Raw genomic sequence first — 27,825 nt, forward strand, 5'->3', positions numbered from 1 at the left:
TCTTAAATACTACCCCTTCCTTTTCCAAACACAACTTGGGAGCCCTTCCAGATACTGCAGAGAGCCAACCAGTTTGATCTCTGAGAGGAAGTAGATTCACCTTGCACTTTAAGATATTTATCCCTTCTTCCCTCTGTAACTCAGGTCCTAATTCAGCAAAGCATTGAAGGATGTACGGTCTTTAAGCATGTTAGAAATAATGTCCTGGGACTGTTCTTGTGCTTCAGGTTAAGCACATAATTGGGCGTTTAGCTGAGTCAGGGCTGTAATGCTGTTCCTTATCAGACAGTAAATATCCTAAATGTGAGAGGGAGTTCAGAGAAGGGAAACAAGAATAACTGAGAGATTGGGCTTCTTTACCGTAGAAAGTAAAAATAAGAGGGGACAAGTATATAAAATAATGAATGGCTTAGAGAAGGTAGGTTGGAAGCTTCTGCTCTCCCTATCTCATACAACTAGAAAAAGGGGGCATGCAGCAAAATTAAATGTGGGATATTCAAAAGGAAATACTTTTCATACAACATGTAATGAGACTGTGGAACTCTCTGCCACATGAAGTCATCAAGGCTGAGAAATAAGAGATTCAAAAAGGGACTCAACATTTATAGCGATAGCAAGACTATCTAGAGTTATAAACAGATATTGCTAACAAAAAAAGTTGTAAAAGATCTTAAACATCCTGCTCAGCACTTAAACTGATCTTGAACTATTAGCGATCAAGAGGAGACTTAATGGTGGAGGGGGCAGATTATCCTATATTTGCCTGCTGCAGGATGTCTTTACATCAAGACTGGATGAGTTTCTACAAGTTCTGCTCTAGCTGATATAGGAATTACTGTGGGAAATTCTAAGGCCTGTGTTGTGAAGGTGGTGAGGCTAGATGTTCACAATGGTCCCTTCTGAGTCTGTTACTATAAATGGGGCAGATTTATAATGGAAGCAGCTGATGATTTTAGCATTAGGGACCATATTAAAATGAGCTTTAGTTTAATATTTAGAGAACTTATGTTGAGGTTTGTTGAGCCTGTCATTTTAAACAGAGACATCATAAATTCATAAGTGCTAGCTACATAGTCATTGCCAAAACTAAAGGCTTGTCTACACTGTGGGGACCATAGCAGTGTAGCTATGCCATTATAACCCCACAATGTAGACCCATCCTACAGCAGTGGAAGGGGTTCCATTGCTCTAGGAACTCCACCTCCCAGAGCGACAGTAGCTAGGTTGACTGAAGCATTCTTCCAGTGACTTACTGCATCTACGGGGGGGGTTAGGTTGGCCTAGCAACACGTTCAGAGGTGTGGATTTTTCACACCACTGGGGGCCTTAGCTATGTTGACTTTAAGTTTTTAAGGGGCTAATTTTGTAAGGTGCTGAGTGCCTGTAATTCCCATCCAAGTCAATGGACATTGAGATAGCTTGGCCCTTTGCAAGATAAGGCTTTACGTACACGTGAAAGGGAGGTGTGTATCTTGTTCATAGTTTGTTGCAAAAAGCTTTGCTCTCACCATTACATTTTCACAAGCTGATCCCATTGTTTCTGGTAATTCTTCCTTCTCTATTTTTTCAGATTTACCTGAAATACATTCTCGACTATCCCCTTGGTGACAAGCTGAAACCCAATTTGGAGTTCATATTTGCTCAGCTCAAGTGAGTTTGTAATCCTTGTTGTGTGCGTGGCTTTTCAAAAAGAGCAGTGTTCTAAATCCTTTCTCATGCAAGTGTTCCATTGATCCCAGTGGCGCTGCTCATGAGAATAAGGGTATGCAGGGTCTGCATCACATTTTCCTAGCTGTAGAAGTAAAATGTTCACTTTGTTAGAAGCAAATGAAAGAACATTTATGGCAAATAGATACTGCACCTATCCATCTTTTCTTAATTTCTGTACTGTTTTTGCCTGTTGCTGTTATATAACCAAAATATGGTTTTAATTGTTTGCTGTTAATGGTTAGTCAGCTGCGCTGCCGACTTGTACACACAACACTGTCAGCCGCACTGTGACAGTGAATTACAGAGCACACCAGAGTGTTGTGTGCTAACTGCCCCTTGTGGACCGTTGTAATGTAGCTCTCTTCACCGGATTATGTTAACACAGACTTAGGTACCTTTTAGTTTGCGTCAGCAGCATCTGCCTAGGGCAGTTACAACACATTCTGGTGCATTCTGCAAATATCCCTGTATAATTTACTCACAGTGCCAGTTGCATATTCCAATACCTGCCATGCTGACTCGGTGGCGTTGGGGGGGGTAGAGCCAACAGACTGCCCATTCCTGTCCCTGTACATGTGCTCTGGGAGGTGGAGTAAGTGGTCACCATAGTTGCTTACTCCTAATGCCAAGACCCAAGTCCCAGATAGCCTGCACTGGGGTGCAAGGGAGGTTTTTGTCCCTCCTCCCTCCCTTGCATGGGTAGGTAACATAAGTCGTTCTAACCCCAACTAGTTTATTTTTTGTAAGATTCCATTCATCTTTCCACTTGGGCAGTGGTCCTTTGGGCCAGGATGTGCATGCAGTCTCCATTGACACTGCATTCATCAGTGGGTCCTCTTGTGTACTGTGAATTCTGCCGATAGAACCCATAACATGGAGGGCTGAATCCTGCTACCCTACCCCACTCAGAAGTATCTTACTCCTCCAGTAGTCTGTGGGGTGCCAGAGGAGAAAGGTACTTCTGTAGGTGAGTAAGGCTGGCTCTTAGTTACAGTTCAAATGTGTTAGTCTTTTGTTAAGCAAGTTGAGCACATTGTTTGTCTCCACTACGGAACAGGCATTGATTATAAAGATCTGTTTGTTCTAAGATCCTTGGTGCATATATTTGGAGAAACCCAAAATGTTTACAGTTTTCTGAATTTCTTGCAATTTTGGAAGATACTAACCCACTCCATCTTGTTAATTATTTTCTTTCAGTTATGACTATGAGACTGGAAGAGAGTCTGCGTTGGAGATGATTGCTTACCTCTTTGAAATGTTCCCTCAGGTAACATGTCTTAGTTTCAATCATCAAATAATCAGTGCTTTTGAGTTATATCCAGTAACTTGATTTGCAGATTTATTAGAACTGGATGCACTTGGCTGTTCACATCCTCTCCTATCACAAACGTATGGCACAGTTCTCAGAGCATTAGTGTTGGTTCTGCTCTAAAAGCGACAGTTGAAATGACAGACTGGAGTTTCACACGGATTGTCTTTCCATGGTTCCATGTCAGATTTGCTTATTTTACAAGCAAAACGGTGTTGCTGCATGCGCTAGAACCTGTTTAAACCAACTTGGAGACGTTTGAGTTAGTGAGAAATGCTAAAAGAGCAGAAATGAAACACCGCAGGATTGGGGAGTGCATTCAGATGCAGTCACTGTATAATGGAGTAGCAGTAGCTGTTCCATAGTTAAGGTGCAAGTAGCCTTCTATGAGCTTCCTTTTCCCTTCAACTTTGGGGAACATTTTCCAGAACTGTTAGGAAAAAAGTCAGCATTGGAATTTTAAAGCTAGGTTGTTTCAAGAATTTCCCTGTTATTTAGATTTTCTTAACTTTTTTTGGACTTCCCATCTCTAAACTGATTTGGCCAACAATCTCCAGACTTGTGTCTTGGCTTTTCTGGGGAGAGATTGTGCTTTAGACGAGGTCTAAACAACTGGTCTCGGGTCTGTACAGAGCAAACATTTATGCAGATGGGCAGGAGGGGGAATGGGAAGAAAGAGACCATCATGCATAATGAGATGTGAATTTCCATCTATCACAGTGGTGCCCAAGCTTTTGCTAACACGCCCCATTTTACCAATAATGGAATCTGTCACAACCCCCTTCCATTACTGCACAGTTGGCTCAGCAAAGGAACTTGGGCTGAAGGCGGAGCTGGGGGCAGAACTAGGGATGGGGGAGGAGCTAGCCTGGGGGCAGAGAATGAATGAGGGCAGAGCTGGGCTGGGGACAGGACGGGGTGGAGTGAAGCTGCGGCTGGAGTCAGAACTGATCTGGGGGCAGAGTGGGGCTGGGTGGTGCTCCCTCCCCACTCCCCATGAGGGTTGGCCTGGGCCCCGCCATGCCTGCCTCCTCCCCCGAATGTTCCTCTGCACCCCTCTAGCTTTGGGGACCACAGTTTGGGCACCACTGATCTATTGTTTGTAGATTGTTCCCATTCCAACAATGTCCAAGCACCTCACAATCTTTACTATATTTATCACCCCAACATCCCTGTGAGGTAGGGATTAAATAGGGAAGCAAAGCACGAGGCCAAGGTTGCATGAAAAGTCTGTGGCAGACCAGCAGGTACAGGTCGCCGAAGTCCAAACCTTATGCACCAACAACTGGATCACCCATCCTCTGTCTGGCTTCCTCTGTTTGGGCCCAGAGTTGGGTCTCGGGAATCCTCCTGTTTGCATGTGGGGTAAAATAAAACCTCTTCTTTTTTTTTAAATGCGGAAAGCCTTCTGGAGATTGCCAAGTGATTGATTGATTTGTTTCCTTTCAGGGATTACTTCATCAATACTGCGGGCTGTTCTTTGTCCCTCTCTGTATGATGATGGTAAATGATGACTCTGCCAAGTGCAAGAAAATGGCAGCCATGGCAAACAAATCTCTGCTCATTAAAGTAAACTCTGCAAACCGAGATCTGATGTTCTCACTAGTCACCACGTGGTTTAACAGCGAGAAGGTACTGTTCATTTCAGTGCACCCCAACTCTTTTCATTGGGAGAATGGAATTGGAGCAAATCAGGGGGTTATAAATGTTTAATCTCGGTGGGTAGGTGGTGTGTTTAGTTAAACTTGTGTGGTGGTGCAGGGATGAGATTGTGGAGCATACCAGTCCTGGAGTCGCAGCTTCTTAAAACTCCACTGTCCTGCACAGTCCTCCCTTGCAAGGAGAGGAAGAAGCTATGTAGATTCATTCTTGAATAGGTCCAGCAAAAGTGGCTGCTGTAGCTAAGGTTATAAAACAATTTCCATTAGAGCCTGCCTTGTTTTACATGCTTATGGTTTTCTGAAAGTTCACCATTTGGGTTGAACAATGTTCAGTGTTTGCCCAAAGCTAAATGTTTTGGTGGTGAAATTTGAGCAAAATCCCTTTGAACTTGAGCTTAGTAACTGGCTGATGGTGCTATTTTTGTTCATCTGCTGCTTAGTCCATCCTCTCTATTACTGGGATCTAGCAGATTTAAGACCTTTTGGGTCCAGTCCTGATTTGAATGGTTCTGTTGACTTTTTGAATAGGCAAAGTGTGTCTCCATTTGAGCTCTCTCATCTACAATATGCTAACCAAAAAAATGGTCTGAAACTATGGGCAACTTTGTGTGGTGCTTCAAAACCCTGTAGTTTTGGAAACTTGCTAAAAATTAGCATTCCTGAAAGATCAGCTTTATGTTGTGAGAAAACGTAGGCTCACATGACTAGGGATACTGTGCGTCTTAGGCCTAAAAAGGTCTGATTTTCAGAGTTTGGATTGGTACCACACACTCTGGAAATAAATTTCTTTTAAAATTGTCCCAGTTTGGGTACGCAGAAGAGGCACCCAAAACCACTAGTGACGTCTGAAAATGTAGTGCCTTATTCACTGAGTTGTATTACAGAGTGATGGGTTCTTCATATTAAATCAAGAAATAATGATTGCTCTGTCCTCCTCTCTGTTGGCAGAGCTCACACAAGCGGCTAGCCGCCCAGGCCTGTGGTTTGTTCGTTGAAGCCGAGGGAGTGGCGTTTGAAAGACAACTTGGAGCCGTTCTCCCACTGATCGAAAAAGAAATTGAACCTCTGAAATTTGAAGATGTAAGTCATTAGTCCAGGGACGAAACTTCGGGAAAGAGACAGGTTTAGCTGGGGAAATTGCAATAAATAAGTGAGACGGGGGAAAGAAAAGGAGAATGCGGGCAAGAATAAAAGCGGGAAAGATTAAACTCTTTGGGCCTATTACTTGACCAGGATGACTAATGAGACATGTGCTGAATACATAAGTTCTTAAAGGGACACTGTCAACTTAAAAATCACACTGTGTCTGTAAATGAAAACCTTCTCATGCGACATGTCACAATCTACATGGGGGTTAGTCTGCGTATGTGTGTGAGAATCTAATAGAACCACCAAAATATACGCATACCTATGCTGAGTGACCAAATGATCTTCTTGCCCCAGCCTCTCTCCAACTTTTGTCACCCTTGCTCATTGTCACATCTGAAATTCCTATTGTTAGCTCATCAGGACAGGGACAGGTCTGCTCCGAGGTGCCCAGCCTGCTCTTGGGGACTATAAAATAATGGTAGTAAGATGACTGGAACCGAAAGAGATGAGAGAAAGCATCTGACCTTCTCTTTTTTGACTTTGTTGACTTTGTGCATTTGAGAACACTTGATGTGTAGCATGTCAGCTCTCCCTGTCTGGATGAGGCTTTCCCACAGCAGTAGGAGAGAAGAAACACTTCTTTAAACAAAATGGTGATTGTAAAACCACAACAATGGGCAGGGGGCTGATGTCACATCTGACACTTCTTGGGATCCATTTATTTAAAAACAGACTAAGTATCAAGTTGATGGTGTCCTTGTAACTAAGAAACCCATAGGTTTACATGGATATGAAAGGACAGAAATACATCACTATGATTCTTAGTTTAACATATAGAAAATATTAAAGTATTCAATACAATTCCCTTCCTGTAATTCAGTCACTGGTTTATTTGATGAAAGTCAGTTCAGTGCACGTTTTGGCTTCAGATTACATGGCTTCTACTAATTCTGATAAGTTGGTGAGCACTCTGTAATATGAATCGCTGGTCATAAAGAAGCTGCCATGTATTTAATAAGGAATACCAAAAGACTGAACAAGATAGAAGAGCTCAAGGAAGGCACAGGTGATGTGAGACGACTATAGCTGCAACTGGCATCATTCTGACGTGGTTGCTGACACTGTAATCACTACATGTACATCCCTAATGATCCTGTGGATAAACCGGCTGACTACAGTCGAGCTTATCAAAAGCAGGAAGCAGTTTAATACTATGCAGTTTACACTGTGTCACTCTAACAGTAACACGGTGCTTCACAGCTACTATCGATAAAGTCAAACCTCATTCATGAGAAGATTTAAGTGATCTAGTGTGTTTGTGTACAAATGCCTGCATGTACATATATACAGAGACAAGTGACATGGCACTCTTCCTTTGGAAACTATGAATCCTTGTGAAACAGTTTTAATGGACTCATTTCCCTTACACTAAATTCATATAGTAAATATAAAGTGGTCATAGGGGTCGATGTGGAAGACTTCAGCTATCAGTTAGATATTAAACATACAAAATAAGCCCTTCTGTACAATTCTAGCCAGCCATTGTAATTGTCTCTTTGTTGATTTATGGTTCTTTTTAGATAACAGAAGAGACTGAAGAAAAGGCAGCAGATAGATTGTTGTTCAGTTTTCTTACTCTGATAACAAAATTAATCAAGGAATGCAACATTATTCTGTTAACCAAACATAATGAGATTTTGAGCAATATCTGGCGTAAGTATGAATAGTATTTTCTACTGTATTAGAACTAAGATGATTGGTAATTTGTGTAGTTGTGATTGCCCTAATGCAAACAGACAAAGATCTGTGCAGGAAGATTTGCACTTTGAAGAGGCATCTGTAATATAAGGCAGTTCCTAGTGAAAGCACAGATGCTAATAGAAAAGGTTAGACCATCAGTGAAAACGATCTCCCTCTCTGTTCTGGTTGCTGGGAACTATTTTGGGTAACCCAAAGGCTGCAAACTGGTGCCTGTGTGGCTTTAATTAAATCCCTTTAGATTACAGCTTTCAGTTCTCTGAGTGATCATAAATAGCAGCCAGTGAACAGGTGACACATGGCAAAGCAGCTCTTAAACAGGGTGCTTGTTTGGAAGGTCCATCTCAAAACCATTTTATTGTTTGTCTATAAGTGATGCAGTCACATGTTAAGCTAACTCATTTGGGTGTGCGGTGTTGGTGGGTTGTATTTTTTTAAATTGCTTCTCTTGCTGTCTGCAAAGGGCTTGCATCTGATTGATTGTGTCTTTAAAGAACAGCAGGCTTCCCAAGTGTCTTTTTAAAAATCCCAGCAGGTGTCAGATTGACAGGACTGGAGGTCCTGAATTCATCCCTGGAACAGATGCAGCATGGGCAGAGGTGATACAAACTTCCCCATGCTGCGCCGCTGTTGTCCCTCAATGTGTAGCTGGAGATACAAGCTCTAGGGAAGAGAGGGCAACTCACTCTGCTTACTGGGGCAATCACTGGCTTCTTTGCTGAGCTTGTCTATAAGGTTGCCAGTGGTGATGGGTTTTAGAACGTGGGTACCTGTCCCCTGAGAACCGGACTGAGACCTTCAACACAGCTCACAGGAGGAGTCACTGAACAGCCCCTTGTTTAAAAAAATACTCAACACCAGTGTTCCAAACCATAGCACTTAGACTAATGTAGGCTATCATGTATGGGAGCATTGCTGTAGCCTACTGGAGTGTTGTTTTTATGCAGGGAGGGGGGCTCTCAGATGGCCACAGCTTTTGTTCCCTGCCAACCTGGGCTGGATTGGAATTGCTGGTGGCCCAGAAGCCTGCAGTCAAACTCAAAACAAATCAGCAGTTTACCGTACTCTCCTCCTGACTGTAGAATGAATAGTGATGACTCCAGTCCCCATAATTGTATAACCTTGCTGAGGTGCCTGGGTACGTTCCCCTCTCGTATGGAAAGGGTTATGTTGGTTGAAAAGCTTTTTCTTTCCCCTGAAGGTCACGTTCAGTCCCATTTGTGGTACCCGCACAGCTGGGTGTGGCTGACTGCTGCTCAGATTTTTGGCTTGTTGTTTGCTTCTCACAAGCCAGAGGAACTTGTTAGCAAATGGAATGAGAGCAAGGCAGGCAAGAAGAAAAAGACCACGTTGGAGCCAGCAGCAACCAGGTTCTTCACAGATGAGCTGGACAAAAAGGTAAGGACGTTTCTGCTAGTTCCCCCCGTGCCAGTGTCTGTTGCCTTGCTTGGGGTTTGTGGTTGTCGCAATGCAAAGTAGCATTAGTTGCTGGTCTCTCTATTTGTCTTTAATATTCGGACGCCCTCCACTGCTCTGTGCTGATTGTTGGCAGGCTTCTCCCATAGGATTGCAGACTGCCTCCCTTGGGTCTTGCCCTCATCAGCAAAAAGGCTCCCCATGGCTCCTATGAAGATCAGTATCTCTAAGCAAGAATTCTAGCCCCATCTAAGTGTTTGGGCCTCCCTTTAGCCTTTGGGAACTGTCTCTGTAGGATGGAAAAATAACCCCTTGGGCTACATCATCCTGCATGTTCCCTGTTGTGTAAAGAATTCCAACTCCCTTTTCTCTCCACAGATGAAGGAACTTGCTTTAGCGTTCTGCCACCAGCTGCAGTCCAAGTTCCTGGATCAGTCTCTGGGAGAGCAGGTATGAGGTTTCATACTGCTGGGGGTATAGACCAAACTATGGGATAATCCACTATCCCTACAGAGCGCGCGCGAGTGCTCTTGGCTAGAAAGTGGAACACGTGGCAAGTGCGATACCAGATCCTTCATTGGCAGAACGTTCTTGAGCGCTCCCATGGCTGTCCTGTGCAGCCCTCACATGGTGGGCTGGGTAACTCTGAATCGTGGAGTCACAACTAGCTTCCCTGCAGCCAGCTCACCTCACTCCCCCCCCTTGCAAGTGCAGCTCAGAGAGTGTGGAGAATCGAAGCCTGACTGCTTGCTGTGAACCGATCCTTCTGCACTCAGCTCGGGTTATATGGCTGAGCTGGAGTTCTGATGTCAGTTGGAATTGGCTTAGATCCACCCAGTGCGAGCCAGATTCTGTTCCAGGTTGGGCAGGCCACAAGGAGCACTCCTACTGCAGGCCCTGGCTAGACATAGAGCCTGCATCCCCACCAGCTCCCGGGGCAGCCTCGGTAACGGCGCTGGAGTTAACTCTGGGCTGTGCTATGGCATAATTCTGAACTATATGGCCTTAATACATTTTCCTCTCAAAGGGCCTGATCCCAAAACCCACTGAAGTCCATGGGAATTTTCCATTGGCTTCCATGGTCTTTGGATTGGGCCCAAAGGGGGGTGTCCGTATTCTACGTGCAAAACTTGCTTTGCCGTGTGCGGCGGTCTACGTGAATTGCACTCCCTTGGGTTTGATAATCCTGACCTGTTTAAAACCTCTCACCTGCCTCCTTCATGCCCCAGGGTCCGTACTGGCAGCTTAATTAGTTTTTCTTTATGCTGTTGAAGGTTATAAAGAACTTGTTGTTTGTGGCCCGAGTTCTCTACCTTCTGGTCCCGGATTCAGAGGAGGGGGAGGAGACCAAAGATCATGAAATGGGAGGTCAGGAGGATGCTTCTGAAGACGAAGGTGAAAAGGCAGCATCTGCTCAGGAAGAGAAGGAAGGTGAAGCAGAAGAGAAAAGCAGTCCAGCCACAGTGTTGTGGGTGATGAAAAGACTTTCTCTGATGGCAAAGCGAGAAGCAGCATATTCCCCTAAAAACCCCGTGAAGGTAAGAACTGTGTTGTCCCTCCCTCCCTTTGACAGCTGCACAATGGGAAAGCCCACACATGCTGTCCTTTAGCCCCTCAGGAACTAGCTTTGGGTGCCTGCTGGGAGGCAGGTGCTGGAGATGGAGGTTGGTGCTAGGCTAAGGAGGAATAAAAGTTTGATTAGTGAGAGATGGAGCTTGCTGCTGTAGAGAGTCTCAGCCTGTTTCTCAGCCCTGCCTTCCCTCCCCTCTGCTTCCTGCTCCTTTCACTCTCAGGCCTCCACCTTCTCTATATTAGTGTTTTTTAACTTTGAGTGAATTGGCCAGTCAGGATGCTCCACAAATGTTTGTTCTTTATGCTGGAAGCAATGCTCAGTGTCCAGACAGGCATATAGGGGAAAGTGCTATCTTCCTCTTTCTGCCTGGGGCACTAGGCTCTTCCCTCCTCTCTCACATGCATTCCCCACTCCCATGAAGCACCAGAACACACCCCCTCTCTTAGCAAGGGTCACAAGCGTTACCTTCCCCACTGGTCTGCTGCCACACAGCTCATGGTGACAGTTCAGTAGGGCTCTCAAACTGTGGCCCGCTGGTAGTTCCCTTTAAGGTGCGCACCTGGGCGTTCGCACACAAGAGAATGAAGGGCCACCCACCTGCGTGGCTCTACTAATTAGGTGCCTGGACTGTGGAGAAGATGCTGAGGAATAAGGGGTAGATGGGGAGGGGGCAGTAGGGTGAGAAGAGGGGGTGGGGGGAGTTTGGGATGTTCAGGGCTGCGGTGGCAACTTTTCCCCAGCTCCAGGAGAGAGACTACCCCTCCTTCCCAGCCTCAGCTCTGTGGCATGGTAGAGACCCCCTCCTTCCCCGCCCCAGCTCTGGGGGCTGCCTCAGCGAGGGAAAGAGGGCACATCCATTGCATTAGAAAGGTAAGACTACTGCTATCAAAATGAGCTGTATGTTTTTATTTGTAGAACAAAAAATGTTTATTATTAAGGTTTTTTTTATATAGCGCTTTTATCCAAAGCGCTTTACAATAGTTAACGGTACAAACAACATTTGAAAAGATTAAGTGGTCGGCCGAGACCCTCACCAATTTTCAGGTGGTCCGTGGGGAAAAAAAAAATTGAGAACCACTGCTGTACGTTTTTTTTCCCCCTTCCAGTCTCTCTCTCTCTCTTATATTTCTGGCATGTCTGTACTTTCAGAGAACTTGCATCTTTAAGTTCCTTGGAGCTGTAGCAGTGGATCTTGGGAAAGACAGGATCAAGCCATACCTTCCAACAATCATCACCCCTCTGCACAGAGAGCTGAGTAGCACCTATGCAGAACAAGGTAACTGCCAAACCCCACTAAGGAAATGGAGCTGGATCTGTTCTGGTTTGTGCTGTCCATACAGACAGCCCCAATCCAAACACCCTGTCATTCACATTGTCTCCTCAGACCCAGCTGCCTTCATTCAGGGAGTGACAGCTAATTAAAATATAGTCAGCATATATGGCTAGTGCCTCAGTGGTGGAGCAGAGGTGATTTAGATGGAGAGGGCAGTGATGCTTTGAGAGACATGGGCAGTGCTGCAGGCCTTTGAAGGTGAGAACATGTGATGGAGGAAGGGTGATAGAACCAAAGAAGGTGACCAAGAGGCATGGCACACAAAGTGCTAAGATGGTGAGTTGGGAATAGGCAAGCTTATTACAAGTGTGAAGTGGTAAGATCTGGAGGCAGGTAGAGTGGGGAGGAGTACACATCTTGAAGTGTATGAAATATTCCTTGTTTATGCTCTTGTTAGCTGTTTCTCCCTCCCTCCCATGACATTCCTGAATGAGTACTGTCCATTGTGGCCCACTGATAATGGCCATGAAAAGACATTAGTGCAACTCCTGTTTAAGCAGTGTTCAGGAAGGCGTTAATGTGCATGTGTGCAATTCATTTCTACAGGAAACATGCTGTCTGGGGGTGTTCCAATGTTACATGCAGGTTAGGCCATTGGAAAATAAGCACCAGAGACACATCTTTGCTTTTAAGAGTTTGTGTTTTCATGCAAATGGAAGAGAAATCAGTAATATACAAGCAGAGTCCTCTAAGTAGACTGTTTCAGAGTGAGGACTTAAAGTCATCTCTTTATTTTACTAGATCCAACACTGAAGAACCTATCCCAGGAAATCATAGAACTGCTCAAGAAATTAGTTGGGCTGGAGACTTTTTCACTTGCCTTTGCTTCTGTGCAGAAACAGGCTAGTCAGAAGAGGGCTATCAGGAAAAAACAGAGAGCCCTGCAGGTAAGACTTTATTCTCAACTGTGATTGTTTTTAGTATTGTTTTCTACTGAAAGGGCAACATTAAAGGTAGGACACATTACTTCAGAGGTACTTGATCAGATTTTTTTTTTTTGTGTCCAGTTTTGGTCCCCACACTACAAGAAGGATGTGGAAAAATTGGAAAGAGTCCAGCGGAGGGCAACAAAAATGATTAGGGGTCTGGAGCACATGACTTATGAGGAGAGGCTGAGAGAACTGGGATTGTTTAGTCTCCAGAAGAGAAGAATGAGGGGGGATTTGATAGCAGCCTTCAACTACCTGAAGGGGGGTTCCAAAGAGGATGGAGCTCGGCTGTTCTCAGTGGTGGCAGACGACAGAACAAGGAGCAATGGTCTCAAGTTGCAGTGGGGGAGGTCCAGGTTGGATATCAGGAAAAACTATTTCACTAGGAGGGTGGTGAAGCACTGGAATGCGTTACCTAGGGAGGTGGTGGAGTCTCCTTCCTTGGAGGTTTTTAAGGCCCGGCTTGACAAAGCCCTGGCTGGAATGATTTAGCTGGGAATTGGTCCTGCTTTGAGCAGGGGGTTGGATTAGATGACCTCTTGAGGTCCATTCCAACTCTGATATTCTATGATTCTAATTAAAGGGACAATGTCAGCTTTAAACATTACCATATTCTTGAAAAGCAAAAATTAATTTCTGCTTTTTATTAGACTGTAGCAAACCCTGACATTGCTGCCAGGAAGAAGCTGAAGAAACACAAGAATAAAATAGAAGCAAGGAAGAGAAAAATAGAATTCCTGCGCCCTGGCTACAAGGCCAAGAAACCAAGGAGCCATGCACTAAAAGACTTAGCAATGGTGGAATGAAACATACTTAGAAACAGCTGTATGGTCATGTATATATTTGATGCATAAACCTGATTGTGCAGTACTAGAAGCCAAGAGGACTCTACTTGCTGAGATATTCAGAGCACTGAATTTCTTTCCAACATTAACATAGGGTAGAGAGCTACATTTGTCACTCCTGATGCAGTAGCCTGACTAAACTCAGTATCTTTTTTTACAAAATGTATTTATTTGTAATTAATTTTAAAGTCTGCACAGATCCTATCAGTTACCTAGGATTTTATGTAAAACCATCAAGCCATTTGCTCTCCTTTCATGCAGAGAATGTAACAAGCCAACTTGCTCTGCATAAGTAAAATATGGAACCTATGAATGTACAGTTTAATGTATTAAGACATTGCATTTTTCTAATTAAATGTGCTTGAAAGTACACTGATCAGTGTTCCTCCCTATTTTATGAAAGATATGATTAAAAAAGGTCTGTGCCCTGATGTTAAGCACATGAAATCTACCATAAACAGCTGTGCAAGTCCCTTAAGTATTCCATGGGTTAAGGATAAATAACTCTGCTGTTATCTCTGTTCTCTATAGTTTTCCATTTTCTTACCAGCATGTTCTACTTATGAGTACTGTATGCAGCTGCTGTGCTTAACTACCACATTTAACTCTGAGGGTACGTCTACACTTACCTCTGGATCCAGCAGCAGGCAATCGATGTTCTGGGATCGATTTATTGTGTCTGGTCTAGACGCGATAAATCGATCCCGGAAGTGCTTGCTGTTGACGCTGGTACTCCAGCTCAGCGAGAGGAGTACGCGGCATCGACGGGGAAGCCTGCCTGCCGCGTCTGGACCCGCGGTAAGTTCGGACTAAGGTACTTCGAATTCAGCTACGTTATTAACGTACTTTAGTCCGAAGTGGGGGGTTAGTGTGGACCAGGCCTGAGTGGTAGGGGAGGGGGAGAAGTACTCCTGAACACAGAGAACTGAAGGGGGATGGGTGAAGTAGCTTCCAACTTGAAATGGTATACGGTAGGGTAATGACTCCTATAGTATGGACATCACATTAAATACTTAAACTCCCTATAGCTGTGCACACTATCACTTACCCAAGGTGACATTCAATCCTAGCCTCTAGAACTGAGCAATAGTAACATTTCTGGGAAAGCATCTTTGGAAAATACTTTATCTGCTCAAACAAAACTTGTTACCATCATGTGTTAAAATATGAACCCTGCACTGGCTTCAAATCTGCTAGATATATCCTGCAGCTGTGTTTCTAGTTTTGAAATTAGTATCAAGGTGTTCAGAGCTGGGCTTTTCAACTCATGATTAAGAATTGGGCATGTTTTGTGAGTGAGCACTAATGCTCAGTTGAGTTTCCAACCAATAGCACTTTAAGGTAGCTCAAAACCAGTGACAGGCTTCTAGTGTGGGATATGCACATAACAGAAATATTTAGACAAGTGACATTTCAAAGATTTTAGTGTTTACATGAATAAAATAGGTGATGCCACTAAAATTCAAAACAAAAAGATTTATTCTAGCCTGTCTCGGTCTATTTTCAATTAAGTCTTCCATACAAATTAACATAAGTACATACCTTGATACAGGAGAGCAAGGAAGGAGTATTTTAATATAATACAGACACATTCAGTTGCTTCAGTGTATGTTTACAAGACAAGTCAGCCCCCTTTACAAGAGTCAATTCCATCAGTCCTATTTACAGTGTGTGGCATTAACTTGCTTGACTGTAAAGAAAGGGATGCTTGGATGTGTTTGACCATCATGTGGCAAGGTTGATTTACTGCCTGTTCTTCAAGGCCTCCACCAACCTAAGGAAAAAATTAAGCAAGTTTATTTACTGCAGACTCCATTTCCAAGATGCATGATGCACTGGAATAATCATGTAGCCTATAGGCCCATGCTTATTCATTTGGAAAAAAGCTAAAATTAGCACCAAAAATATCAAATGTTAGATCCTTTTGAGGAACATTATAACAGCATCAGTTAAACAGTTACTTACCATTCCATTGCCTCATCAAGCCCAGTGCCTTTGGTTGCAGAGGTTTTGAAAATCTGCCACTTTTTGTCCTTCAAAGCTGGTAGGCCCAGTGAGTTTGCCATTTCTGTGGGCGTCATGGCCTGCTCCATGTCCTGTTTGTTTGCAAACACCACTAAAATGGCTTTTTTCAGCTCTTCTTCCTAAAAAAGAAATCTATGCAAGTAACACTGTTCTTCCCCTGACCTGAGAATTTAAAGCAAACTACAGGTTTATTTATGTAGAGAAAACATTGGTTTTCAGTCTTTTCTATACAGTAAATCCTTCAAAAGTAAGGAGCTAGGCTTACTGGTAAACCTAAACTAAAATTTGATGCCAGTTCGTTTGAAACTGCTTCCTAAAGGAAACTGACAAAGAGCAGATGGATTTAAAGTATTCTGTAAAACAAAGTATAAACTTCTATCATTCATTGGGCCAATAAAGGTATTCAAAGTTTATTAAATTCAATTACTTAGGGCACAACTCTGCCACCCTTGCATTGTAAGATACTAAACTTTATAATAGGATTACTTACAATCACAGATATTACTCAGCTTAAGGCTGGCAGAACTGGACCCTGAATAATGACAAAGCACTAAGAAGCTATGCTAGTAACAGATTATATTCAGTCTGGTGCCCACACAAAGGCTTATCTGAACTGACATGAAACATGAAAGATTGACAAAAGCATTAAACATATTGCAAATATTCTGCAGTCAAAAGCTTTGTACAGTATCTCCTCAGTTGGTCATCCCGTTGCTGATCAATTAGAGAACATGCTTGTTTAAAGTTGCGCAATGCTCCCTTATAAAGTTGTTGGGCAGCTCCCTGCTTTGTCCACTGCTTGCAGAAAGAGCAGCCCATTGGAGCTAGCTGGTGGGGGCTTGGAACCAGGGTGGACCAGCTTCCCTAAGTTCCCTGTGCAGCAGCTACCCAGCAGCTGGGCTACCAATTGCCTGGCAGTTCAGCTGTCCCTCCCTCCCACTGCTGTGTGTGTTTGGGGAGGGGGGTTCAAGTGTCAGGAGGCCTGCTGCCCCCCACTTGTTTAAAACTTATGCTGTGTGTGTGTGTGTACAGTCTTTTGTCTGGCAAAAAAAAAATTCCCTGGACCCTAACCCCCCATTTACATTAATTCTTATGGGGAAATTGGATTCACTTAAAGTAGCATTTTTCAGGAACAAATCTACATTAAGTAAGGAGTTACTGTAATAAGATACTTGATTCCAAGCAGAGTTCATTGTGGGAGGTGCTGGTTTGTTTTAGATTTACTTTAAGAGGAAAGATCTGCAATTAGTATTTTAATTATCTAAACAGTATCTTTGTTTTCTTACCTCCAACATAGCAACAAGTTCTGATTTTGAAATGCCAATTCTGTCTCGATCACAGCTGTCTACTACATAAATGACTGCATCTGTATTTGAATAGTAACACCGCCAATATGGCCTAGAAAAGAAGAACAGGCTAGTTGAGTTCATATGAAGTTAAGTTTAATTTTATTAAGTGAAAGGAACCCAACACAATGGCAATTATAACTGTGATGGCCAGTGCTTGAAAAAACCACTTGCTCAGGGAAAGTAGAGTTGTCCCCCTCCAGGTAATTGGCCTAAAGGCAACTGGTGTCTTAAAAGGGGAGGAAAGGAGCAGACCACTCCAAACACTATTGCTCAAAAAAGAAGTGAGTAAAACTACCTGGGGACAACTATTTATTGGGGGAATTAAGATGTGCCAAAGTTAAATTCATGGTTTTGAGGGCCAGTGCTGCAGATATTTCAGTTAAGTGTTTCTTAGCCATATCTTTTACCATAACTCTACTTAAAGCTTAATTTAAGTTTCACAAAACTGGTTGTGTGAAAAGCATCTGCCATGGATTTTGCTATTAAGGCAAAAAAATTAATCAAGCAAAAAATAAGACCTGATTTGATTCTTTAAACTGACTAGTAACTAACAATTAAATCTTCATTTTAGAAGAACTGTGCCTGCTGAAGTATTTTATTCAGAATCAAAAGTGAGGTTTGCACCTGAGGAAAGTAGTTCTTGATCTTTAGCAACGAAAGTTTGTAAAAATCTATTTTCGAAAAACATGGCAAACAAGAGAAGATATACTGCAAGAGGTGACCATATTCCCACTGTTGTACTATATCATTACTCATTAAAATTTTCAAAGGAATTTGTTACCCATTCCTAAATTTAAGATTAGGGCTGTCAAAAAGTAATTGTGTGATTAATCGCACCGTTAAACAATAATACCACCATTTATTTAAATATTTGTGGATGTTTTCTACATTTTCAAATATTATTTTCAATTACAACACAGAATACGAAGTGTACAGTGCTCACTTTATATTTTTTTATTACAAGTATTTGCACTGTAAAAAAACAAGAGATAGTATTTTTCAATTCATTTATCACAAGTACTGTAGTGCAATCTGTCCCTAATGAAAGTTGAACCCACAAATGTAGAATTATGTACAAAAAACTGCATTCAAAAACAAGACAGTGCAAAACCTCAGAGCCCGCAAGTCCACTTAGTCCCACTTCTTATTCAGCCAACCACCCAAACACGTTTATTTACACCTGCAAGACACAATGCTACCCACTTCTTGTTCACAATGTCACCTGAAAGCGAGAACAGGCGTTCTCATGGCACTGTTGTAGCCGGCATCACAAGACATCCATGTGCGCTAAAGACTCACATGTCCCCTTATGCCTCAACCACCATTCCAGGAGACATGCATCCATACTGATGACAGGTTTGGCTCAATAACAATCCAAAGCAGTGAACACCGACACATGTTCATTTTCATCATCTGAGTCAGATGTCACCAGCAGAAGGTTGATTTTCTTTTTTGGTGGTTCAGGTTCTGTAGTTTCTGCATCGGCGTGTTGTTCTTTTAAGACTTTGGAAAGCATGCTCTACATCTCATCCCTCTCAGATTATGGAAGGCAGTTCAGATTCTTAAACCTTGGGTCCAGTGCTGTAGCTATCTTTAGAAATCTTACATTGATGCCTTCTTTGCTTTTTGTCAAATCTACAGTGAGGGTGTTCTTAAAATGAACAATATGTGCTGGGTCATCACCCGAGATTGCTATAACATGAAATATATAGTAGAAGGCGGGTAGAACACAGCAGGGGACATTGAACTCCTTGGGGGAGAATTGTCTCACAAATTTAATTAACGCATTTTTTTTTAAACGAGCGTCATCAGCATGAAAGCATGTCCTCTGGAATGGTGGCCGAAGCATGAAGGGGCATACAAATGTTGAGCACACCTGGGATGCAAATGCCTGCTCTCACTTTCTGGTGACATTGCAAACAAGAAAAGGGCAGCATTATCTCCTGCAAATGTAAACAAACTTGTTAGTCTTAGCAATTGTCTGAATGAGAAGTAGGACTGAGTGAACCTGCAGGCTCCGAAGTTCCACATTGTTCTGTTTTTGAGTGCAGTTATGTAACAAAACAACCCAACAAAATCTACATTTTTAAGTTGCACCTTCACCACAAAGAGATTGCACTACAGTGCTAGTATGAGGCGAATTGAAAAATACTATTTCCCCGGTTTACAGTGCAAATATTTGTAATCAAAAATATACACTTTGATTTTAATTACAACACAGAATACAATATATATGCAAATGTAGAAAACATCCAAAATATTTAATAAATTTCAAGTGGTATTCTATTTTTATGAGTTAACTGCGATTAAGCGACAGCCCTATTTATCATTTTAGCCTAACATGCTAAAATGTCTAGATATTTTCAAAGATACATGAAACTAAAGCTAAGCATAACCAAATTCTATTATCTCAACAGTGCATAAATCAGTAGATAAATTCATTGAAAGACCTTATTTCCTTAACATTTTTATTTGCATGCAGAAAGTTTCCAAGGGCATTTTGTATCAGAAAATTAGATTGCAAAGTTTAATGTATTTAGCCAAACCAAATCTAAGAACATTCCATACAACCACTATCTCCTCATGTTAATTGGAATGCTTCTAAAATCAAATTTATGGGCTTGATGTTCAGAAGTACAGAGCACCCAAGATTCCCACCAAAGTTTTACGTAGTCAACACTTCTGAATATCAGGTCCCCAGCGTTCATTCCAGGTGGTTATGCCATATCAGTCTCAGTAATCTGAAATTTCTTACCTGATACTTGTCTGTCCTCCCAAGTCCCAGACTTGAAACTTTAGATTCTTGTATGTTACTGTCTCAACATTGAAACCAATTGCTGAAATATATAAAGAGAGACTACCTTAGAGCTGCTCTCAGGGAAGAACATTCCAGCAAGAGAGGAGCTGTAATACATTCTAACTTCAGTTAGAATCTTTAATCCTCACAAGTGTAATTAAAGCCTACACAGCTAGTTAAGTCCATACTTCTTCATAGATCATCTTACTAGCTGCTTTTTTGATGATCAAATAAATGCACTATGCTTTGACTGAAAGACAAGATGCAGTATTTTAAATGAAATAAAAGCAACTTTAAAAATTTTTTTGGAGTTACAAAAGTATATATATGGTTGTTTTAAATAGGAGTGTTGTTTATAACAAAGGCTTAGGCCCAGAGACCCCTGACTTCCCTGTGAGAATGAACATAAACAGAGCAAAAATGAATTTAGCATTGACTTACTCTTTCCTGTCTAGAGTCTGATGTGTAGGCAAACAGAGCCTTCACAGAGTTCATGTTAAAGATACATTTGAGACCCTGACTTTGCTGCACTGCCATCATTAGTGCACATTAACACCATAATAAGAACCTACCAAACTCATGGTAACAAAATTCAAATGTGTGGCTACACACTTCTAGTGTGTAGTTAGCAGCATTAAATACTTTCTTTCCCGGTACTTCTACAGCACACAATAGTAGCTGCATATGGGAAGACACACAAACAAGGATGCATGAGGTTCCAGCAACTTCTAAAGACTGCAGATTAACTAAACCAAACTGTGTGTGCACACACTTTGTAAACAAAGGAAGTGTATGTATTAGATCTTCACTGGATCAGTTATTCTTTAGAGAAGCACTTACTGGGGATGGTGGTAACAACTTCACCAACTTGTAGCCTGTACAGAATTGTTGTTTTTCCTGCCCCATCTAGTCCCAATATTAAGATTCTCATCTCCCGAGTGCCAAACAAACTGGAAAAGATAGTGGAAAAAAAGCCACCTGAAAAACAGAACAGAAACAAAATTTCAGTACCATGTTGCAGTAGCACTTACACTAAGAAGTAAGAGAGCAATAGGACACATTGTCAAAGAACACCAGGAAGTATATCTGCTTTAAAAATATCCACTAGTCTGAACAACTGGATTGTTCCCTTCAGTGGAACTAAAAACAGCTCAAGCTGTTGATTATTAACATACCTGCCCCTTCCTGTTCTCCAAAAGTTTGACCTCAGTCAGCAAGATCAGGTGGCAGAAGCAATCTTTCCTGCTGTTTGCATTTGCTTCTCTATCAGCAGATAGTGAACTAATTCCTTTTTCTATTGCCCTCTATGTTTCTGGTGCATTAAATTACACAGGGACCTTCAAAACCTGATGATGTTAGAAAGGAAATTAAGTTCTCCTTCAGTATGACCCACCCACATGTACATTTATTGGTTTAATAGGGTACATGCTGTAGAGGAGAGGCAGGCAAACTTTTTGGCCTGAGGGCCACATCAGGTTTCCAAAATTGTATGGAGGCCCGGTTAGCGGAGGCTGTGCCTCCCCGAACAGCCAGGCATGGCCTGGCCCAGGCCCCTATCCGACCCCTCCTGCTTCTCGCCTCCTGACAGCCCCCGCCCCAGGACTCCTGCCCCATCCAACCCCTTCTGTTACCTGTCCCCTGACCGCCCCCTGGGGACCCCTGCCCCATCCAACCGCCCCTTCTCCCTATCCCCTGACTGCCCCCAAAACCCTTGCCCACCCCCTGCCACCCCATCCAACCCCTCCTCTCATTCCTGACCGCCCCGACCCCTATCCACACCCCCACCCCGAACTCCCCTGCCCTCTATCCAACCCCCCCCCCCTCCTTACCGCGCTGCCTGGACACTCAGACTACCAGGACAGGCAGCTGCACCACCTGGTTGGAGCCAGCCATGCCATTGCGCAGCACAGAGCACCGAGTCAGGCCCAGGCTCTGCAGCCCTGCCACCCAGAGCATTGCACCAGCGGCACAGTGAGCTGAAGCTGCAGGGGAGGGGCGGGGGCTAGCCTCCTGGGGCAGGAGCTCAGGGGCCGGGCAGGAGGGTCCTGCAGGCCATAGTTTGCCCACCTCTGCTGTAGAGTCTGATACATGCTAACTGAGGCAAGGTCTACACTATAATCTTACAGCAGTATAACTGCGTCACTAGAGTGTGGGTTTTACCGACCTAACCTCCTGCTGTAGACAGTGCTATGTTGACAGGAGAGGCTCAACAGGTGTAGACAATGCTGTCAACAGGACATAGCTATTGCCTCTTGCAGAGGTGGATTAACTACACCAATGGAAGCAGCTCTCCTGTCAGCCTAATAGCATCTTCACTGAAGCATTACAGTGGTGCAGCTGCACTGCTGCAGTGTTTTAAGTGTAGTCACGTCTTTAAGTTTAAAGATTATGAAAGTGCACTGACAAATGTATACAAACAGGTGTCTAGCCCACCTTCAGAAATGTTCACCGAGGCTGGGACAGGAATAGTAAAAGGGTGGCTGAACAGCCAGATTGTTAAGCAACAGCTTCAACTATCTTCATTGCCACTGTAGAGGAAGACAGTAGAATTCTGAAAACTAGTGGAGACGTTAATTACCTGACTTCCTTTTGGAGACGAGTTTTTTAATCCATGTGGAGTACATTCTAGTCAGTCATTAGTTTAAATTCAGAGCTTTAAAGAGATGGGCTAGGTTCAAAATTTGACCTTATCTGATAGGAGACACCTCCAAATCAAATTAATGAGAACTTTACATCAAACTGTTATGATTAGAATAGGCATGCTTGTAGGACTAAAGAGTCCACCCCCAAGCCGAGTTTTGTTACACAAGCAATAAAATTATTTTTGAAGTGAGTCCTTAGTTCATGACACCATTCCAGTTAACTTTGTGTCAATCGTCTAATATGCAACATCCTTATTTGGTATTCCACAGCCAATCTGTCCGGCACACTGTTTGCTGCTAGCTATATAACAAGCATATCTGTAAGAGAACTGTCCCAGTTCAATGCTGTAGGAGCAGCAGACCTGAAACAGTCTCCTACTTAAATAGGGTTTGTCCCAACATCATATTCTGGTGCACATTAAGGAAATGTACCTGTGGTCAGACACTGTTTTTATATTCATTGCACACTAAGCAAACAAGAACATAATTTATTAAAATTTTAGACTAGTAGGGGAAAGACTGACAGATATGGCAACTTCCTGCCATATCCTCAGGTGACCATATTGAAATAAGTTAAATATCTTTGTGGTTCATTATTTTAAATGAATGATTGTGGTCTACTCCATGAGGGTGGGCTACCACAGTTCCTACACCAATAGGAAACAGTGGGTGGTGACTAAGGCAAATCACGTAGTTGTAATACCCGCAGAGAAGCACCATCTCCTGGGAAGGCTCGCAATACTTGTTCAACCTGGATTCTCCAAAGACCAACAGACAAAGAAAGGATTTTTGGATAAATAGCGTAAGTTTAAAATGACTTGGGGCTTTTCTACTTGATCTAGCAGACACACAGGATCTTCTGTGCCATGGAGGTCACCAACCCTTGCAGAAGGGTTGGTAAGACATTAGCCTGCCAGGGCTCCACAAGACTGATGGGTAATCTCTTGTGAGATTGTTGCATGTGCAGAGGAATGTTTATTGTTTTTGTATACATTTTCTCTGTAATGTTTTTAGCCAAGGAATAAATGTGTTTGTTTAACTTGTAACTTGTTGTCAATACATTAGTCAGAGCCCTTGGAAAGAAAGCAAAACACAGGTGCTGCCTTTTAAGCAGAATGGCTTTCTGGAGACAACACAGTGTAAATCAGGGAGCTGGGCAACCTTAAAACCCCCAGTCAACAGGGAATGAGACACGAGTTTCCAACCAGGAGAGAGGTATGGCAGGGCATTTAAGTGGGTGCCCTCGTCGGACCAGTGGGGAAATACAGTTACAGTTACTTGGAAATTGTGACAGGGTCATTTAAAACAAAACAAAACGTGACACCGTACAATATTACATCCCGACCCACGAATGTTAACAGCCAAACATGTAAAAGGTAAACCATACTGGACAAATACCAGTTAGGATCCTAAATACCTGACAGAACCCAAGTTAGCAGTTACATAGTAAAAATATCCTATTCAAATAGCTTGTTTGTTATAAATGTGTGTTTGTGTTATGTTTTTCTACAGAGGGGAGAGGAATAGTGTACTTATGTAGAAAAGGGATGGAAACTACGTGCCAGTCTCACTTTTTCCTCTCTAAGCCTGCTCCATTAAAAAGTGGAGCACATCACTGACTTTGGAAATACAGGAGCAGGCATGGGGCTGGCCTCTAAAATCCCTGGGGCAGGAACCATTGCTATTATATTTGTACAACTCCTAGCTCAATGGACTTAAGGCACTATTGTAGTACAAATAATAATAGTAATAGGACATGGCTGATCTGAATGAAGTGTAACGGCAAAGTGGCAAATGGCACAACGTGAAAAAGGTATTTCAGGAGACACACTTTGACAGAAAATCTTACATGAAAAGCTCAGAGGATTTTCTCTCATCTTAATCCATAAAACTGGTTAGTGGAATTAGCCCCCTGATTCTCCCACTCCCTTTTCAAAAAGATGTGCCCCCATCTAAAGAGAGAACCCTAGTAAATTGATGTGCTCTGCAGACTTTCAGCTGCAGTAATTTGTTCTACCCTCACCCTCTGCAGAAGAGGAGTTTTACATTATTTACCTGCTAGATTTATGCCTCTCTTCACCTCCCCCTACTATTTACCTTATCTCATTATCTTAATTCTCTTCAACAGCCCATTTATATAATTACATTTGTGTGTTATATCATTGCAATTTGCCAGTGGAAAGAATGCTGAATACCTAATGTTTCTGAGTGACTTTTCGTAAATAAAAGTGGATTATAATCTTTGGCTAGTTATGGATTTCTGGGTGTAGTGGTTGTACAATTTGCAGTTTTGGAAAATTTATAAACTGTTGAAAAATAGGTGTCACCTTTGAGAGACCTCAACATTGTTAACACAGAGTAACTTCCAAAATACATGGAACATGTGACAGTCAGATGTGTTGATATAATTGATATCAAAGCATATGAAGTCACTATTGAAGTTTTGCATTCTGAATGCAAGGTTGATGATACTGGGTTCTTTTGCATCTGTTGGAGATGTAAGTGAAAGCCCTACAGAGCACTGGAGTGTGTTATTGACAGTGTCACAGGCAATGTGAAGGTGGACAGAAATGCACAACTCTTTTCCCTTAACTTTAAAAGCCCAACAATAAGAAGTTTTGGGTGCATGGGACATGTCCTCCTGCAACCTCAACTGTCAACAATTTTGCAAATATCCTGCCTAAAAAGACATCAGAATTACACACAATATTCTAGATGTGGTACAGCTTTAAATCTAATTTTATTTCCAGTTGATATTTCTTAAGTGTCCAGCCCAAAATGATTTCATAGACTCCAAGGCCAGAAGTGGCCACTGGTGTCACATGATCTGACCTTAGGGTGACCAGACAGCAAATGTGAAAAATTGGGATGGGGGTGGGGGGTTATAGGAGCCTATATAAGAAAAAGACCCAAAAATCGTGACTGTCCCTCGAAAATCGGGACATCTGGTCACCTTATCTGACCTCTTGTACAACACAGACCACAGAACTTCCCCAATATAATTCCTCGAGCAGCTCTTTCAGTGAAAACATTCAATCTGGATTTAAAAATTGTCAGTGATGGAGAAACCACCACAACCCTTGGTAAATTGGTCCAGTGGTTAATTACCCTCACTGTTAAAAATCTACACCTTCTAATTTCAAATTTATCTAGTTTCAATTTCCAGCTGGTCCTGCTATACCTTTCTCTGCTAGATTGAAGATCACATTATCAAATATTTGTTCCCCATGTAGGTACTTATAGACTGTAATCAAGTCACCACTTAATCTTTTCTTTGTTAAACTAAATAGATTGAGCTCGAGTTTCTCACTTTAATCATTCTTGTGGCTCTTCCCTGAATCCTCTCCAATTTCATTCTTCTTGAATTGTGGGCATCAGATCTAGACACAATATTCCAGCAGTAGTCACACCCCAGTGCCAAATGCAGAGGTAAAATAACCTGTCCACTCCTGAGACTCCTGTTCATGCATCCAAGGATTACATTAGCCCTTTTGGCCACCAAGATGCATTGCAAGCTCATGTTCAGCTGATTATCCACTAGAACACCCAAATCTTCAGAGTCATTACTTCCAGGACAGGTCCCCATCCTGTAAATACAGCCTACATTCTTTGTTCCTAGAGGTGTACATTTGCATTTAGCTGTATTAAAACACATACTGATTGCTTGTGCCCAATTTACCAAGCTGTCTAGATCATTCTGTATAGTGACCTGTCCTCTTCAATATTTACCACTCCCCCAATTTGTGTATCATCTAAAAACTTTATCAACTAAGATTTTGTTTTCTTCCAGATCACTGATAAAATTAAATAGCATAGGGCCAAGAGCCACTCCCTGGACGACCCCACTAGAAACACACCCACTTTGAGGAAGTGTGATCAACAGAAAAGCAAGATTGATTGGAAACTGCTTCACAACCAGAGCTATAGCAATAACTAACCACAAAAAGTAGTGTCTGCATAAATCCTACCAGATTCTACTTCAGTCCAATATATCCATCTCAGATTCTCCTTGTATTTTTACACCCATAGTATTAAGTACTGAGTTCACGGCTCTAACACTTTGAAGAACATTCCTGGTGGTTAGCTGTACAGAGTAGAACATATAAAGCTGCATTTAACTTTGTTTTCCTTCAAATAGATGCTGTATTACATTAGGTAAATGGCAATGTCTCAAGTATGGTTTAGGAGAACACATCAGATGAAGTTATTTGAGAGATCAGGGGAGACTGTGGCACTGGGACCAGACGGAGATTACAGCGCTTTACACCCATAGCTCTAAGTGTTTTACAAAGGAGATCTGTATCATTATCCTCATTTTAACGGATAGGGAAATGGAGGCACAGGTAAGGAACTGACTTGGCCAGGTCACCCTGTAAAGTGGTGGTAGAGCTGAGAACTGAACCCACGGCTCCGGGCCCCAGTCCAGTCAGTGCCTCACCCACTGGGCTTCTCTAACCAACTCTGCCCTAGCTTTACCTTTGTAGGGTCCTTTCATCTGTTTAACAAAGGCCTTTGTAAAGACACGACTGGCGTTTACACTGGCGTGTCCCCCGCTGCTGGGGGGCTCCGGGGAGGGCAGCGTTGCCTGCTCCCACCTGATCCTGGCCAGGGACCGCGCCCTGAAGTGGCGACAATGGCACAATCTGCCACGGGACCGACCCACGCACAGCCGCCCTCGCCTTAGGCCGGGACTTCCCACTCTCTCCCCACCGCGCGGCTGCTGCGGCTCCGCACCCGCCCCCGGAGAACAGGCCGCCCGTGTGCCGCTCCCCTAGGGGCGCTGCTGCCGGGGCCGGGGTGCCGGCTCCCCGCCCCCGAGCAGCAGCACAGCCCGGGCCCGGTACGTCGGGGCCGAGTCTCGCGCTGCCCCCGCCGGCAAAGCGCCAGCCGGACCCGTCCCCGCAGCCCCCGGTCCTCACCCATGGTGCCGCCGCTACCCGGTCCTCACTGCCCCAGGCCGCCGCCGCCACCAGCTTCCACGTCGACTCAGTCGCTTTTACCGGGGGAAGTAAATGAGGCGCCGCCCGCAGCCTCCCACTTTCGGCACGGAGCCGAGATTTAGGCCGTTGGAGCCGGGGGGGAGGGGCCGCGTGCCCCCGCCACTGACGGGTGCAGGGGCCGAGCGCGCGCAGGGTTCCCGAATCCCGCGGGCCGGAGACGCTCCCCCCCTCCGCCGGGGCTTTTTCCCACCAATGCGAAGCGACGAATCTGCGGCCGCGGATCCAGGCGCTAGAGCCGCTACGATGCAGCGGGTGGGGCGAAGTGCCGGAGAGGTGAGGGGTGACTTGGAGGGAAATGGGGCGGGGCCTGTTAGCGCGAAGGGGCGGAGCTACCCGCGTTCCTCCTCCTCCACTTGCCCCTGCCCCGCGGCCGGCGCAGGAGCGCAGAA

The 27,825-nt window shown here is 43.6% G+C and overlaps 2 protein-coding genes across 4 annotated transcripts in view; one reads left to right on the forward strand and one right to left on the reverse strand.

Annotated features, from left to right (window-relative positions):
- Positions 1 to 14,000, forward strand: part of UTP20 (UTP20 small subunit processome component) — an 83,317-nt gene extending 69,317 nt beyond the window's left edge. For 2 of the 3 annotated variants that reach the window (XM_034773784.1, XM_034773794.1), the window contains 11 exons: positions 1,571 to 1,650; positions 2,908 to 2,977; positions 4,469 to 4,651; positions 5,629 to 5,760; positions 7,350 to 7,482; positions 8,729 to 8,925; positions 9,322 to 9,393; positions 10,218 to 10,481; positions 11,666 to 11,792; positions 12,591 to 12,736; positions 13,429 to 14,000. In XM_034773784.1, the coding sequence (XP_034629675.1) occupies positions 1,571 to 1,650; positions 2,908 to 2,977; positions 4,469 to 4,651; positions 5,629 to 5,760; positions 7,350 to 7,482; positions 8,729 to 8,925; positions 9,322 to 9,393; positions 10,218 to 10,481; positions 11,666 to 11,792; positions 12,591 to 12,736; positions 13,429 to 13,584 (1,560 nt within the window). In that variant the 3' untranslated portion in view covers positions 13,585 to 14,000. Of the gene's footprint in view, positions 1 to 1,570; positions 1,651 to 2,907; positions 2,978 to 4,468; positions 4,652 to 5,628; positions 5,761 to 7,349; positions 7,483 to 8,728; positions 8,926 to 9,321; positions 9,394 to 10,217; positions 10,482 to 11,665; positions 11,793 to 12,590; positions 12,847 to 13,352 lie in introns of all 3 variants that reach the window. The other variant, XR_004646158.1, reaches the window with a different exon arrangement.
- Positions 14,001 to 15,079: 1,079 nt separating this feature from the next.
- Positions 15,080 to 27,610, reverse strand: ARL1 (ADP ribosylation factor like GTPase 1). Its single transcript, XM_034773807.1, has 6 exons — positions 27,356 to 27,610; positions 20,635 to 20,772; positions 19,753 to 19,834; positions 16,935 to 17,046; positions 15,589 to 15,767; positions 15,080 to 15,397 (listed from the first exon to the last, which is right to left on the reverse strand). The coding sequence occupies exons 1-6, from the start codon at positions 27,357 to 27,359 to the stop codon at positions 15,367 to 15,369; spliced, it is 546 nt and encodes a 181-aa protein (XP_034629698.1). The 5' UTR covers positions 27,360 to 27,610; the 3' UTR covers positions 15,080 to 15,366.
- Positions 27,611 to 27,825: the final 215 nt, after the last annotated feature.

This window comes from Trachemys scripta, chromosome 1, assembly GCF_013100865.1.
Source record: "Trachemys scripta elegans isolate TJP31775 chromosome 1, CAS_Tse_1.0, whole genome shotgun sequence".
NCBI classification, from domain to species: Eukaryota; Metazoa; Chordata; order Testudines; family Emydidae; genus Trachemys; species Trachemys scripta.